Here is a 14,338-nt window from a genome sequence, read left to right as displayed (position 1 = left end):
ATCTGGGGTATAAAGTGGCGCCGGGAAGAAATAGCAGCAGTTTTACGGGCGCCCAACCAATTGTGCTCCAAGCCATAAGACTCCTGAACAGGTAGCCAAATGGCTACCCGGACTATTTGCATTGTGAGCCCCCCCACAAACCCTCTGTTTATCATATATGCATAGTCACTTTAACCATATCTACATGTACATACTACCTCAATCAGCCTGATTAACCGGTGTCTGTATGTAGCCTCACTACTTTTATAGCCTCTCTACTGTTATAGCTCTACTGTTACAGCCTCTCTACTGTATATAGCCTCTACTGTTACAGCCTGTCTTTTACTGTTGTTTTATTTCTTTACTTACCATTGTTCACCTAACACCTTTTTTTGCACTGTTGGTTAGAGCCTGTAAGTAAACATTTCACTGTAACATCAACACCTGTTATATTCGGCGCTGGACAAATAAACTTTGATTTGATTTGATTTGCAGTTGCTACATCCATTCTTGGAATCATAATTGAATGATATGTACCCATTGATTCTTGAAGAATATAACTTAGAAATGAGCTCAGCTCAATAGTCGTACCCTGTCAGAACCCAGAATATAAGCTTGTTTTACTCCAATGTTTGTAAGCAAAGTAAATGTAAACAAACATTATATAGCCTCAACATGGTTAAAACTATCATTTTGATATCATGGATAGTCAGTCTCTGCATCCATAACTCTGTCTATGAATTTGAGAGTGGTTCCATTTCTCCAGCCCCTTCAGCTTTTTACTGAAACGGGGGCAGAATGCTTTCTTATTGTTTCAACTGCTGACTGCCTATTTAAGATGAGACGAGTATGATGTTAGAAAACCCAATTGTAGCCAATATCCATGCCTTTACGACTCAACACACTTATTCTACTACTCAGCACACTTCTTCTACTACTCAACACACTTCTACTACTACTCAACACACTTCTACTACTCAACACACTTCTTCTTCTACTCAACACACTTCTACTACTACTCAACACACTTCTACTACTCAACACACTTCTACTACTACTCAACACACTTCTACTACTACTCAACACACTTCTTCTACTCAACACACTTCTACTACTACTCAACACACTTCTACTACTCAACACACTTCTACTACTACTCAACACACTTCTACTACTACTCAACACACTTCTTCTTCTACTCAACACACTCTACTACTACTCAACACACTTCTACTACTCAACACACTTCTTCTTCTACTCAACACACTTCTACTACTCAACACACTTCTACTACTCAACACACTTCTACTACTACTCAACACACTTCTACTACTCAACAGACTTCTTTCTACTCAACACACTTCTACTACTCAACACACTTCTACTACTCAACACACTTCTTCTTCTACTCAACACACTTCTACTACTCAACACACTTCTCAAGTCTTCCGTGACAAAATAAGAATTGATCTTTTCACTGTAATCTGTCATAGGTCTTTACAGCATTGTAAACCTCCATGTGTCCTAGTGATTTTACCCTAACATCGTACCATTCCCTCTACATTTTGTACCAGATATTGTGCCCGAAATGGTACTGAGACTTTACATATTGGTTTAGAGAATTCAGCATAGAACCCACATACACTAAGTGTACAAAACATTAGGAAAACCTGCTCTTTCCATGACATAGACTGATGAGGTGAATCCAGGTGAAAGCTATGATCCTTTTGATGTCACCTGTTACATCTCTCTCAGTGTAGATGAAGTGGAGGAGACAGGTTAAAGAAAGATTTTTAAGCCTTGAGACAATTGAGACATGTGTATGACAGAGGATGTAAGTGCATTTGAACGGGGTAGTAGGTGCAAGGCTCTCCGGTTTGAAAGTGTCAAGAATTGCAACGCTGCTGGGTTTTTTCACGCTCAACTGTTTCCCGTGTGTATCAAGAATGGTCCACCACCCTAAGGACATCCAGCCAACTTGGCACAACTGTGGGAAGCGTTGGATTTAACATGGGCCAGCATCCCTGTGGAATGCTTTTGACACATTGTAGACTCCATGCCCTGATGAATTGAGGCTTCTTCTGAGGGCAAAAGGGTGCAACTCAATATTAGGAAGGTGTTCCTAATGTTGTACACTCAGTGTAGCTAGAAAAGAGTGATGAATATATGCTTTTGAAGCTGTGCTGCAGTGGGTTCACAGGGCCAGGTACAGGTACTTCAGAGCAAGACTCAAAGGGCCTTTAATCTGGAGAGGAGACAGCAAAGAACAGAGAGTGTGCTTCCCAAATGCCACCCTTTTTTCCTATGTGGTGCACTACTTTTAACCATGGCCCATAGAGCTCTGGTCAAAAGTAGTGCACTATATATGGAATAGGGCAACATTTTGTGACTCACAGAGAGGATTCATGGTGGCACTAACTCTTTTATCCTGTCTCTGCAGCTGCCAAATGTAACACCCACACCGTGGTCCATGTCTGACTACGAGACAGACATGAAAGTGACACTCCCCTCTGCTGGCCGATGTTGGTAACTGCAGCCCTTATCAGCTCTAATGGTCAATTCAGCACATTTGATTTCAACAATAATAATAATAATAATAATAATACAAGTACCTCATCCTTTTTGATTTCATAAATATTGGTATTTGTCCATTTCTGTTGCATATACCTTTTCCATCAAGTTAGATACAATTGAATGGTTTTGGGTAGAGTAAAAATAGCAAGGATATTCCCTCACAGACGAATGCTTTTAGCACGGCACAAGGTATTAGTTATGTGCAAAGACATTGCAAAGACTTTGCTATGGCAGGTGTGCATGAATCCGACCCTATGACACTTGAGACTGATTCCCTCTGCTGGAGGGCACCCACACTGTACGAGTATACAAAGAGATTTATGACAGAGATTTAAAGGGATTGAGTGAGAGGATGCACTTACAGGAAAACAATGAGATGAACACCTATAGGTTTATAATACAGGTCAATTAGACTGAAGTAAGATGTAGGGAATCCTTTCATGAAACTGTGTTGCTGTTATTGTCACTCTGAATACACAAAGACTACAGAAAATAAATATCTACAAATGCATTTATGGTGCACGTAGGGAAATGAAACAACGCAGAAAATCCCAGACTTGATCAACACTTACACATCACAGACAATCATTTATCCATGAGTTACAGGTCCCCTAAATAACAGTGACTCGCCATTGATTTGTTGGTCTGGACTAGAAGATGGGGTGAGAATCAATGCTTTTATGTACTATTTACAGATGTCTAAAGACACTTCTAGAAAGTAGCTACTTGCAGGATCCATTGTACCATTCCTGTCATATTATGATGCTGGATACGGTACTGTGCATTGCATGCTGGGTAGCAGGCCCTATGCAGGCTGGGTGGTGGTAGTAGTGTCAGAGCTGGCATGTGGTACAATACATTGGGCTGTGCAGGCCCAGGCCCACCAGACCCATGCCTGGTTTTTGCATTGTCAGCCACCTCTGTGTATAAAACACTGTGTTAGTTCAGCCATCCCTGGCACCAACCTGGTCTCAGAGCATTTTGTGTTATTCTGCATGTAAATCCGAGACGCTCCATTCAGTGTGATATGTTACGTTTTGTATGGTATGTATTAATTTATGGATGTCCATCATTCATTTCGTATGATACGTTATGAATTACAATTCGTATTAGATGTTACAAATGTGCAGAACGTAGAATATGTTACGAATTCTCAAAACGTACAATATGTTACAAATGTGCAGAACGTAGAATATGTTACGAATTCTAGCAAGGTGGCTAACATTAGCTAGGTTAGGGGTCAGGGTTAAGGGTTAATGTAAGGTTTAAGTTTGGTAAAAGTTAGGTAAAAGGGTTAGAGTTCGGGTTAGATAAAAGGGATAATAAGGGTTAGCTATCCATGAGGAGATTTGAACTCACAACCTTTGGGTTGCTAGATGTTCATGTTATACGCCCATCTGTACACCCCAACCAACCATGCTACTTTAGTTTTTGCCGTAGCCCTTTCCTGCAGTCAAATGACCCAGTTGTCTCAGGGGTGGAATGTTATTAACATTTTTCATAATTAATGAACTGACAAAGATCCTGTGTTTCTATGTTTCTATGTCAAACATTATTATTATTATTTCAGTCTTCTGTGGTGTATATAAAGTGTAATATTGGAACTCAAACTCAAAATGTAATACATTTCAACTCTATATGTGACACGGTACAGGTGTCTTCTTTTTAAGTCCATAACCATGTGTGTGAAGTGGATACTTTTGCTTCAAAGTCGATTTGTTTAAGACGACCAAGAAACAGTCTGTATGACCCAGATGTCGCCCACGGCAGTAAATTAAGTAACCATCTGTATTATGTAACCATACCAAACGTAACATATCATACTAACGGTCCAGATTTACATTTACTATGTTACGTCTAGTCTATGAGACCAGGCTGCTGGCACAGGCTCATCAGGCTGCCACCTCAGCACAATACCCTCCACTGACATTGCTGTGGATCCTTATTGGCAAATCCCCCTGAATCATCACTGGGGTTTACTGAACCATTGTTCAGACTTTTTAGCCCACATGCCCATTGACCACCACCTGCACCCACCTCTTACCCCACCCCAAACAGACTCCCCAGCTCCCCCCTGCCTCCCAATCCAAATAACCTCTGTGTATTGATGTTAGGAATCATCGGGTGGCTTCATGACAAAATACAAAAGAGTGAAACAGTATTATTGTTGTGTCTCTTCCTGAATGTTCCTCGTAAGAGTTGGCTGGTGGGCGAACAGCAGTAGGGTCGAATTTCAATTGGTCGCGTGTGGTCACACGAGGACACAAACACTGTACACAAGATTCAGTTAACCTCATATGACCGAGGGATGTCACCATGACTACACACTTACTGTATTACACATTCTGGTTGTTCTCAAAAACATCTCACCAAATACCAGCCTGGTCTCATAGACTAGACGTAAGATAGTAAATGCAAATCCAGGACACTATAATGAATGATATGTTAAGTTTGGTATGGTGACTTAAGACATGGTTAGTTAAGGCAAAAACAAAAGTAGGGTGGTTGGATCGGCATATAACTCGCATTGCAACTACATTGCAACTACATACTTACCTTAATGCTTTTAGCTAACCCTTCCCCTAACCCTAACCTGGGGCGGCAGGTAGCCTAGTGGTTAGAGCATTGGACTAGTAACCGAAAGGCTGCAAGATCAAATCTCTGAGCTGACAAGGTAAAAATCTGTCATTCTGCCCCTGAACAAGGCAGTTAACACACTGTTCCTAGCTGTCATTAATATGATTGATGTCATTGATAGCTCATTTAGTATGCCAATCGATGGTCTTGATGCACTCCTTCTAGTTTAAACAATGCAGCTTACCACATTTATGTGGTGTTTGAATGTATAATTCATGCTGGATTTGTAAGTGTTGAGACTCTATTGAGTAGATACGATGGGACAAGCAATGTGTACCCAAAAGGCTTGCTGGAACACTCTTCTACTGTGGAAACTTACCTTAAGCGCTATGATGATGTCACACAATGGGCAAAATGTATCTACAGTGTGATATATGGTACCATCTACAGTGTGTTATATGGTACCATCTACAGTGTGTTATATGGTACCATCTACAGTGTGTTATATGGTACAATCTACAGTGTTTTATATGGTACCATCTACAGTGTGTTATATGGTACCATCCATCTACAGTGTGTTATATGGTACCATCCACAGTGTGTTATATGGTACCATCCATCTACATCTACAGTGTGTTATATGGTACCATCTACAGTGTGTTATATGGTACCATCCATCTACAGTGTGTTATATGATACCATCTACAGTGTGTTATATGGTACCATCCATCTACAGTGTACAGTGTTATATGGTACCATCCATCTACAGTGTGTTATATGGTACCATCTACAGTGTGTTATATGGTACCATCTACAGTGTGCTATATGGTACCATCTACAGTGTGTTATATGGTACCATCTACAGTGTGTTATATGGTACCATCTACAGTGTGTTATATGGTACCATCTACAGTGTGTTATATGGTACCATCTACAGTGTATGGTACCATCTAGTGTGTATATGGTACCATCTACAGTGTGTTATATGGTACCATCTAGTGTGTTATATGGTACCATCTACAGTGTGCTATATGGTACCATCCATCTACAGTGTGTTATATGGTACCATCTACAGTGTGTTATATGGTACCATCTACAGTGTGTTATATGGTACCATCTACAGTGTGTTATATGGTACCATCTACAGTGTGTTATATGGTACCATCTACAGTGTGTTATATGGTACCATCTACAGTGTGTTATATGGTACCATCTACAGTGTGTTATATGGTACCATCTACAGTGTGTTATATGGTACCATCTACAGTGTGTTATATGGTACCATCTACAGTGTGTTATATGGTACCATCCATCTACAGTGTGTTATATGGTACCATCTACAGTGTGTTATATGGTACCATCTACAGTGTTATATGGTACCATCTACAGTGTGTGTACCATCTACAGTGTGCTATATGGTACCATCCATCTACAGTGTGTTATATGGTACCATCTACATGGTGTGTTATATGGTACCATCCATCTACAGTGTGTTATATGGTACCATCCATCTACAGTGTGTTATATGGTACCATCTACAGTGTGTTATATGGTACCATCCATCTACAGTACCATCTACAGTGTTATATGGTACCATCTACATGGTACCATCTACAGTGTGTTATATGGTACCATCTACAGTGTGTTATATGGTACCATCTACCATGGTACCATCTACAGTGTGTGTTATATGTACCATCTACCATCCATCTACAGTGTGTTATATGGTACCATCCATCTACAGTGTGCTATATGGTACCATCTACAGTGTGTTATATGGTACCATCTACAGTGTGTTATATGGTACCATCTACAGTGTGTTATATGTGTTATATGGTACCATCTACAGTGTGTTATATGGTACCATCCATCTACAGTGTGTTATATGGTACCATCTACAGTGTGTTATATGGTACCATCTACAGTGTGTACCATCTACAGTGTGTTATATGGTACCATCTACAGTGTGTTATATGGTACCATCCATCTACAGTGTGTTATATGGTACCATCTACAGTGTGTTATGTGGTACCATCTACAGTGTGGTATATGGTACCATCTACAGTGTGTTATATGGTACCATCTACAGTGTGTTATATGGTACCATCTACAGTGTGTTATATGGTACCATCTACAGTGTGTTATATGGTACCATCCATCTACAGTGTGTTATATGGTACCATCTACAGTGTGTTATATGGTACCATCTACAGTGTGTTATATGGTACCATCTACAGTGTGTTATATGGTACCATCTACATGGTACCATCTACAGTGTTATATGGTACCATCCATCTACAGTGTGTTATATGGTACCATCTACAGTGTGCTATATGGTACCATCCATCTACAGTGTGTTATATGGTACCATCTACAGTGTGTTATATGGTACCATCTACAGTGTGCTATATGGTACCATCTACAGTGTGTTATATGGTACCATCTACAGTGTGCTATATGGTACCATCTACAGTGTGTTATATGGTACCATCTACAGTGTGTTATATGGTACCATCTACATCTATGGTACCATCCATCTACAGTGTGTTATATGGTACCATCTACAGTACCATCCATCTACAGTGTGTTATATGGTACCATCCATCTGTGTTATATGGTACCATCTACAGTGTGTTATATGGTACCATCTACAGTGTGTTATATGGTACCATCTACAGTGTGTTATATGGTACCATCTACAGTGTGTTATATGGTACCATCTACAGTGTGTTATATGGTACCATCTACAGTGTGTTATATGGTACCATCCATCTACAGTGTGTTATATGGTACCATCCATCTACAGTGTGTTATATGGTACCATCCATCTACAGTGTGTTATATGGTACCATCTACAGTGTGTTATATGGTACCATCTACAGTGTGCTATATGGTACCATCTACAGTGTGTTATATGGTACCATCTACAGTGTTATATGGTACCATCCAGTGTGCTATATACCATCTACCATCCAGTGTGCTATATGGTACCATCTACAGTGTGTTATATGGTACCATCCATTTACAGTGTGTTATATGGTACCATCTACAGTGTGTTATATGGTACCATCTACAGTGTGCTATATGGTACCATCTACAGTGTGTTATATGGTACCATCTACAGTGTGCTATATGGTACCATCTACAGTGTGTTATATGGTACCATCTACAGTGTGTTATATGGTACCATCCATCTACAGTGTGCTATATGGTACCATCTACAGTGTGTTATATGGTACCATCTACAGTGTGTTATATGGTACCATCCATCTACAGTGTGCTATATGGTACCATCTACAGTGTGTTATATGGTACCATCTACAGTGTGTTATATGGTACCATCTACAGTGTGTTATATGGTACCATCCATCTACAGTGTGTTATATGGTACCATCTACAGTGTGTTATATGGTACCATCTACAGTGTGTTATATGGTACCATCCATCTACAGTGTGTTATATGGTACCATCTACAGTGTGTTACCATCTACAGTGTGTTATATGGTACCATCCATCTACAGTGTGTTATATGGTACCATCCATCTACAGTGTGTTATATGGTACCATCTACAGTGTGTTATATGGTACCATCTACAGTGTGTTATATGGTACCATCCATCTACAGTGTGTTATATGGTACCATCTACAGTGTGTTATATGGTACCATCTACAGTGTGTTATATGGTACCATCTACAGTGTGTTATATGGTACCATCTACAGTGTGTTATATGGTACCATCCATCTACAGTGTGTTATATGGCAGTGTGCTATATGGTACCATCTACAGTGTGTTATATGGTACCATCTACAGTGTGCTATATGGTACCATCTACAGTGTGTTATATGGTACCATCTACAGTGTGTTATATGGTACCATCCAACTACAGTGTGCTATATGGTACCATCTACAGTGTGTTATATGGTACCATCTACAGTGTGTTATATGGTACCATCCATCTACAGTGTGCTATATGGTACCATCTACAGTGTGTTATATGGTACCATCTACAGTGTGTTATATGGTACCATCTACAGTGTGTTATATGGTACCATCTGCAGTGTGTTATATGGTACCATCCATCTACAGTGTGTTATATGGTACCATCTACAGTGTGTTATATGGTACCATCCATCTACAGTGTGTTATATGGTACCATCTACAGTGTGTTATATGGTACCATCTACAGTGTGTTATATGGTACCATCCATCTACAGTGTGTTATATGGTACCATCTACAGTGTGTTATATGGTACCATCCATCTACAGTGTGTTATATGGTACCATCTACAGTGTGTTATATGGTACCATCTACAGTGTGTTATATGGTACCATCCATCTACAGTGTGTTATATGGTACCATCTACAGTGTGTTATATGGTACCATCTACAGTGTGATATATGGTACCATCTACAGTGTGTTATATGGTACCATCCATCTACAGTGTGTTATATGGTACCATCCATCTACAGTGTGTTATATGGTACCATCTACAGTGTGCTATATGGTACCATCTACAGTGTGTTATCATCTACGTGACAAGTTATAAATGTAAGGCCTCTGCTCTGGGGGAGTTTTATAGATGTATGACATGGAAATACATGGCCGGTGGAATCATTGTCATATCAAGAGAAAAGGAAGTAGAGAGGAAAAGAGAGGAAGTAAAAAGTCAGATGCCTTCTGATTGGCTGTTGAGCATAACAATGTCTTTATTTGATCACCCTTTTGCAGGAAATTAAAAACCTGTAGTGTATTTGAGTTTTAAAAAAGGCTTCTGAAGTTTGTAATTTCCACTTGATTTTCCCTTACAAAAATTATAATCCACATAATAATGAACATTTCCTGTTGCTGCAGGATCATTTTTCTGCTGTAGCAACCTGTCTCAAATTAAGATCCTACATCTGTATGACACGGATGGTCTAAAAGTCCTGGACGCGGCGGAGGGAGCCCACGTTGGCCTGCATGCCCCCCCACTCGGTGTGGCGTCTGTACTCGCCCCTCTCCAGCAGGTGCTGGCGCCCCCTGTAGTTGGGGTGCTCGTAGAAGACCCAGGCGCCGTCCAGCACATTGGCAGAGTGCACCTCGGGGTGGAGGAAACGCTCAGACAGGTTGGGGCTGTCCTCACTGAACTCAATCATCTGACCGGCAAAGTCAGGGCGCTCGTACACGCGGATCCTGTGCATGCCAGTGGTCTACAACACAGTGGAGCACAGTTCCAAACTTCATCTGAACAAGATCCCTAGGGATCGATCAGCTGTGTCATTATACCTGGGATATCAGTGTCCTCATACGGGACACCAACATCAGGTTTCAACAGATCAAAACACCACTGTGGTGTTAGAATGGAAATGGATGCACTATAATAATTACATTTGGTGTGTGTGTGTGTGTGTGTGTGTGTGTGTGTGTGTGTGTGTGTGTGTGTGTGTGTGTGTGTGTGTGTGTGTGTGTGTGTGTGTGTGTGTGTGTGTGTGTGTGTGTGTGTGTGTGTGTGTGTGTGTGTGTGTGTGTGTGTGTGTGTGTGTGTGTGTGTGTGTGTGTGTGCATGCATGTCTGTGTAGATCCCTGAATGAGTAATCAACATGTACCGCTACCACACACAAATCACCTCACAGTGGCTTGACTTACATGTCTGATAAGCCGGCAGGACCTGATAGTGTCGTTGTAGCCCATCCAGCGCTGGTAGTCGGGGTACTCTCCCCTGGTCAGGATGTACTGAGAGCCCATGTAGTTGGGCCTCTCATAGACCACCCAGGCACCACTCTCCACCCTGATGGAGTTGCAGCGGCTGAAATGAGAGCTCAGTTCGGGGCAGTCGCTGCTGCACTCATAGTGGAGGCCCTGGAAGTTCCGGTCCTCGTAGAAGAAGATCTGCACAAAGGATTGTTGTCTTTTTAAAAACTGGTACTTTAAAAAAAGAGGAAGGTGCACACACACACGCACGCACGCACGCACGCACGCACGCACGCACGCACGCACGCACGCACACACACACACACACACACACACACACACACACACACACACACACACACACACACACACACAGAGCCACCTACAGTACCTTCCCCTGCATGCGGTCCATGTTTGGATTATTCTTTTTAATACTATTCTACACACAATCAAAAATATCCCCCTAGACATATACGGTAATGTAAGGCCTCTGCTCTGGGGGAGTTTTATAGAGGTATGACATGGAAATGCATGGCCGGTGGAATCATTGTCATTCAAATGCACACCACTATTAACTAGGGCACAACAGCTGATGCTGTGTTTGTTTTAAAACACCACGGCTTCATGCCAAGTTTAATGATCTGTTGTGTCGACGCTGACCTTTTGATCCCACGGCGCCTGATTCCAGAACCTTTTAATTTATCCAATCAAATTGTTGCCAGCGGTGAGCAGCAGTTCCTAGAACAAAGCTTTTAGTCTGAATACACTGTAGTCTCTGATAGGTCCAGTTTGCTAATTCCTGTCTGTAACACTTTACCTAAAGCCAGCTGCTATAATGCCTTATGATGTAGTTATAATGCATTGTAAGACTTGTCTGAGCATGTATGATCCCTTACTAATCATCTCATTATGACCCTCACCAAATACCAGTCATTTTGAGTCAGCTAAAATGTTGATACATAGAGAAACACAACATATTATAAGCCTTGTCAAAGACATTATAACAGCTCATATCCAGTACATGCTTATGACAAGTTATAAAGCATATACCGACATGCTTTACCTTTCTGTTGAATCGGTAGGTGCACTGTGACCTACTACCAGCATACTACAGTCTTTCTACAGATCATCAAATCAAATGTATTTATATAGCCCTTCGTACATCAACTGATATCTCAAAGTGCTGTACAGAAACCCAGCCTAAAACCCCAAACAGCAAGCAATGCAGGTGTAGAAGCATTACACATCCTAGATAGGTATAAAAGTGCATAGCCTTATGTTTGTATTGACTTATACAACCACAAATTGCAGTTTTATTTCTGCACGTCTTTAGGTCGGTGAGGTAAAACCGTAGGATTGTGTGTTGTGAAATTCACACCATAAATGTTTTTATAAATGTCCTGTATACAGTGCCTTGCGAAAGTATTCGGCCCCCTTGAACTTTGTAACCTTTTGCCACATTTCAGGCTTCAAACATAAAGATATAAAACTGTATTTTTTTGTGAAGAATCAATAACAAGTGGGACACAATCATGAAGTGGAACGACATTTATTGGATATTTCAAACTTTTTTAACAAATCAAAAACTGAAAAATTGGGCGTGCAAAATTATTCAGCCCCTTTACTTTCAGTGCAGCAAACTCTCTCCAGAAGTTCAGTGAGGATCTCTGAATGATCCAATGTTGACCTAAATGACTAATGTTGATAAATACAATCCACCTGTGTGTAATCAAGTCTCCGTAAAATGTGGATATATATATATATATATATATATATATATATATATATATATATATATATATATATATATATATATATATATATATATATATATATATGTATATATATATATATATATATATATATAGTACCAGTCATTAGTTTGGACACACCTGCTCATTCAAGGGTTTTTCTTTATTTTTACTATTTTCTACATTGTAGAATAATTGTGAAGACATTAAAACTATAAAATAACACATAAGGAATCATGTAGTAACCACAAAAAATGTTAAACAAATATTTTTGATTTTAGACTCGTCAAAGTAGCCACCCTTTGCCTTGAAGACAGCTTTACACACTCTTGGCATTCCCTCATCCAGCTTCACCAGGAATGCTTTTCCAAAAGACTTGAAGGAGTTCCCACATATACTGAACACTTGTTGGCTGCTTTTCCTTTACTCTGGGGTCCAACTCATCCCAAACCATCTCAATTGGGATGAGGTCGGGTAATTGTGGAGACTAGGTCATCTGGTGCAGCACTCCATCTCTCTCTCTCCTCTAGCCCTTACACAGCCTGGAGGTGTGTTGGGTCAATGTCCCAAATGATAGTCCCACTAAGCCCAAACCAGATGGGATTGCATATCACTGCAGAATGCTGTGGTAGCCATGCTGGTTAAGTGTGCCTTGAATTCTAAATAAATCACAGACAGTGTCACCAGCAAAGCACCCCCACACCATCACATCTCCTCCTCCATGTTTCACGGTGGGAACCACACATGTGGAGATCATCCGTTCACCTCTACTGCGTCTCACAAAGACACGGTGGTTGGAACCAAAAATCAAAAAATTTGACTTATCAGAACAAAGGACAGATTTCCACCGATCTAATGTCCATTGCTCGTGTTTCTTGGCCCAAGCAAGTCTCTTCTTATTATTGGTGTCCTTTAGTAGTGGTTTCTTTAAAGCAATTCGACCATGAAGGCCTGATTCACACAGTCTCCACTGAACAGTTGATGTTGAGATGAGTCTGTTACTTGAACTCTGTGACACATTTATTTGGGCTGCAATTTCTGAGGCTGATAACTCTAACGAACATCCTCTGCAGCAGAGGTAACTCTGGGTCTTCCTTTCCTGTGGCGGTCCTCATGAGATCCAGTTTCATCATAGTGCTTGATTGTTCTTGCGACTGTACTTGAAGAACCTTTGAAAGTTATTGAAATGTTCCATATTGACAGACCTTCATGTCTTAAAGTAATGATGGACTGTAGTTTCTCTTTGCTTATTTGATCTGTTCTTTCCGTAATATGGACTTGGTCTTTTACCAAATAGGGCTATCTTCCGTAACACAACTGATTGGCTCAAATGCATTAAGAAGGAAAGAAATTCCACAAATTAACTTTTGGCAAGGCACACTTGTTAATTGAAATGCATTCCAGGTGACTACCTCGTGAAGCTGGTTGAGAGAATGCCAAGAGTGTGCAAGCCTGTCATCAAGACAAAGGGTGGCTACTTTGAAGAATCTTAAATATAAAATATATTTTAATTTGTTTGTCATTTTTTTGGTTTCTATATGATTCCATGTGTTATTTCATAGTTTTGATGTCTTCACCATTATTCTACAATGTAGAAAATAGTAAAAATAAAGCAAAACCCTGAAATTAGTACGTGTGTCCAAACTTTTGACTGGGACTATATATATATATATATTTATTTATTTATAATAATAATAATAATTCACTCCATGGTTTCATGCCTGACATGAAAACAGGAGACTACGTAGGTATAATGTACAGTATATTTTGTGGTGAGAGTGCAG

The 14,338-nt window shown here is 40.3% G+C and overlaps 1 protein-coding gene across 1 annotated transcript; it reads right to left on the bottom strand.

Annotated features, from left to right (window-relative positions):
- Positions 1–9,814: 9,814 nt before the first annotated feature.
- Positions 9,815–11,335, bottom strand: LOC124008685 (gamma-crystallin S-1-like). Its single transcript, XM_046320186.1, has 3 exons — positions 11,195–11,335; positions 10,759–11,001; positions 9,815–10,322 (listed from the first exon to the last, which is right to left on the bottom strand). The coding sequence occupies exons 1-3, from the start codon at positions 11,213–11,215 to the stop codon at positions 10,050–10,052; spliced, it is 537 nt and encodes a 178-aa protein (XP_046176142.1). The 5' UTR covers positions 11,216–11,335; the 3' UTR covers positions 9,815–10,049.
- Between the last annotated feature and the right edge of the window lie 3,003 nt (positions 11,336–14,338).

This window comes from Oncorhynchus gorbuscha, linkage group LG21, assembly GCF_021184085.1.
Source record: "Oncorhynchus gorbuscha isolate QuinsamMale2020 ecotype Even-year linkage group LG21, OgorEven_v1.0, whole genome shotgun sequence".
Classification (NCBI taxonomy): domain Eukaryota; kingdom Metazoa; phylum Chordata; class Actinopteri; order Salmoniformes; family Salmonidae; genus Oncorhynchus; species Oncorhynchus gorbuscha.
Note: the sequence above shows the minus strand (reverse complement) of the source record. Positions and strands in the feature narration are given on the sequence as shown.

Coding starts and splice junctions, on each gene's coding strand:
- LOC124008685 (XM_046320186.1), bottom strand. CDS start 11,215: ATGGACCGCATGCAGGGGAAG. Junction 11,002..11,194: donor TGGACCGCATGCAGGGGAAG/GTACTGTAGGTG, acceptor TCCTTTGTGCAG/ATCTTCTTCTACGAGGACCG. Junction 10,323..10,758: donor CCTGCCGGCTTATCAGACAT/GTAAGTCAAGCC, acceptor ACTGTGTTGTAG/ACCACTGGCATGCACAGGAT.